Source organism: Propithecus coquereli, unplaced genomic scaffold (genome assembly GCF_000956105.1).
Source record: "Propithecus coquereli isolate 6110/MARCELLA unplaced genomic scaffold, Pcoq_1.0 Scaffold18, whole genome shotgun sequence".
NCBI classification, from domain to species: Eukaryota; Metazoa; Chordata; class Mammalia; order Primates; family Indriidae; genus Propithecus; species Propithecus coquereli.
In genome coordinates, this window is record NW_012142745.1 from 11,365,799 (window position 1) to 11,367,110 (window position 1,312).

The following is a 1,312-nucleotide window of genomic DNA, read 5'->3' on the forward strand; positions in this document are numbered from 1 at the left end:
AATATAATTGTTGAGGATTTATGTCCATTTTTAACTTCTCTGCAAAAACTCACATTTAAGCCTCTCTGCATTTCAGGTGCATCATTTAAAGACCCTCAGAGGAAGGTATTTCATTTTACATTTGAAATTTTCTTCAGCAAAAAGATCAAAAAAAATAAGTTCTCTATTTTAATGTTCCCCCAATGGAAAGCTCTCAAAACTGTCTTTATACCTCATGTCACAGATCAAGGTGATCACCACCATGCTAATGGAAGTCTCTTCTCCCACGGCTACTGAGCAAATAGCTCATTTGTAAAGATGTGCATTACAAAGTGTTGCCATTAGACAGGAATCTAGAATATACAAAATGTCCTAGAGATATTTAAAGGGAATTTACTGTTTCTCTAGATCTTACATGTTAAATTGAAAGTGAAGCTTTAGTACATTTTCCATGTTTCATTTGAGAGTTTAAGCTACCAAATAGAATCTGAGCCTGCACAACCTGTTCCATCTGTACGCTTTATTGAATAATGGGATGGGATGTTCTAGAATGCCACCATTTCTCATGCTCTTGTTAAAAGCCAGTTAATATAGTAAATCAATTTCTGGAATGGGGATTTTGTGCTGTGCATTTTATACTTATAGACTGACAACATCAGGAATAATAAAGGACAGAAGAACAAATCTCAAAAGGGAACTACTAATGAAGAGAACTGTGGCAGCATACTGCATGTGAGAGGATATATAAAAGAGGTGGCATAATGTATACGAGTGTGGGCTCTAGAGCAGACAGCCTGGGTTGAATTCCAGCTCTCCTGTGTTCAAGATATGTGAACCTAATAAGCAAGTTACTCAATCTGTCTTGGTTTTCTCATCTGTAAAATAGGGATAACAACAATACCTAAACCCTCACAGTTTGTTATGAGGAGTAAATGAATTAATATATGTAAGGCACTTGAAACAGTACCATGAGTTTTAGTTTCTCTTTTTCCTTCTCCTTTGTTTTGCCATCATTTACCTAAAAGATAATCCTAAATGATACTATAGTAGCTTAAAACTTACAAAGTTGGCAAATGCAAACCTAAGTGGTTCTAAAAATCCTAAGATGAAAGATTTTGCATAGAAAAGATGGAGTTGGCCTCTTTACATGCTAATTTCTCTTAATAAATAAACTTATTTTTCCAAAACGCACCAGTTAATAATTACTAATTAATATTAGAGATTAAAATGAATTTCCTTGCAAATCATCATCTCCCTGATAAAAAGGCACGCTAAAACCCCCACCCTCTACTGAATGCACCTCTCCACCTCATCAGGAGATGTGACACTCCCC

The 1,312-nt window shown here is 35.4% G+C and overlaps 1 protein-coding gene across 1 annotated transcript in view; it reads right to left on the reverse strand.

Moving 5' to 3' along the window:
- TRIP12 (thyroid hormone receptor interactor 12) overlaps positions 1–1,312 on the reverse strand; it is a 196,259-nt gene that overhangs the window by 17,549 nt on the left and 177,398 nt on the right. The window contains exon 36 of the mRNA XM_012642477.1: positions 1,042–1,079. Within this exon, the coding sequence (XP_012497931.1) occupies positions 1,042–1,079 (38 nt within the window). The remainder of the gene's footprint in view (positions 1–1,041; positions 1,080–1,312) is intronic.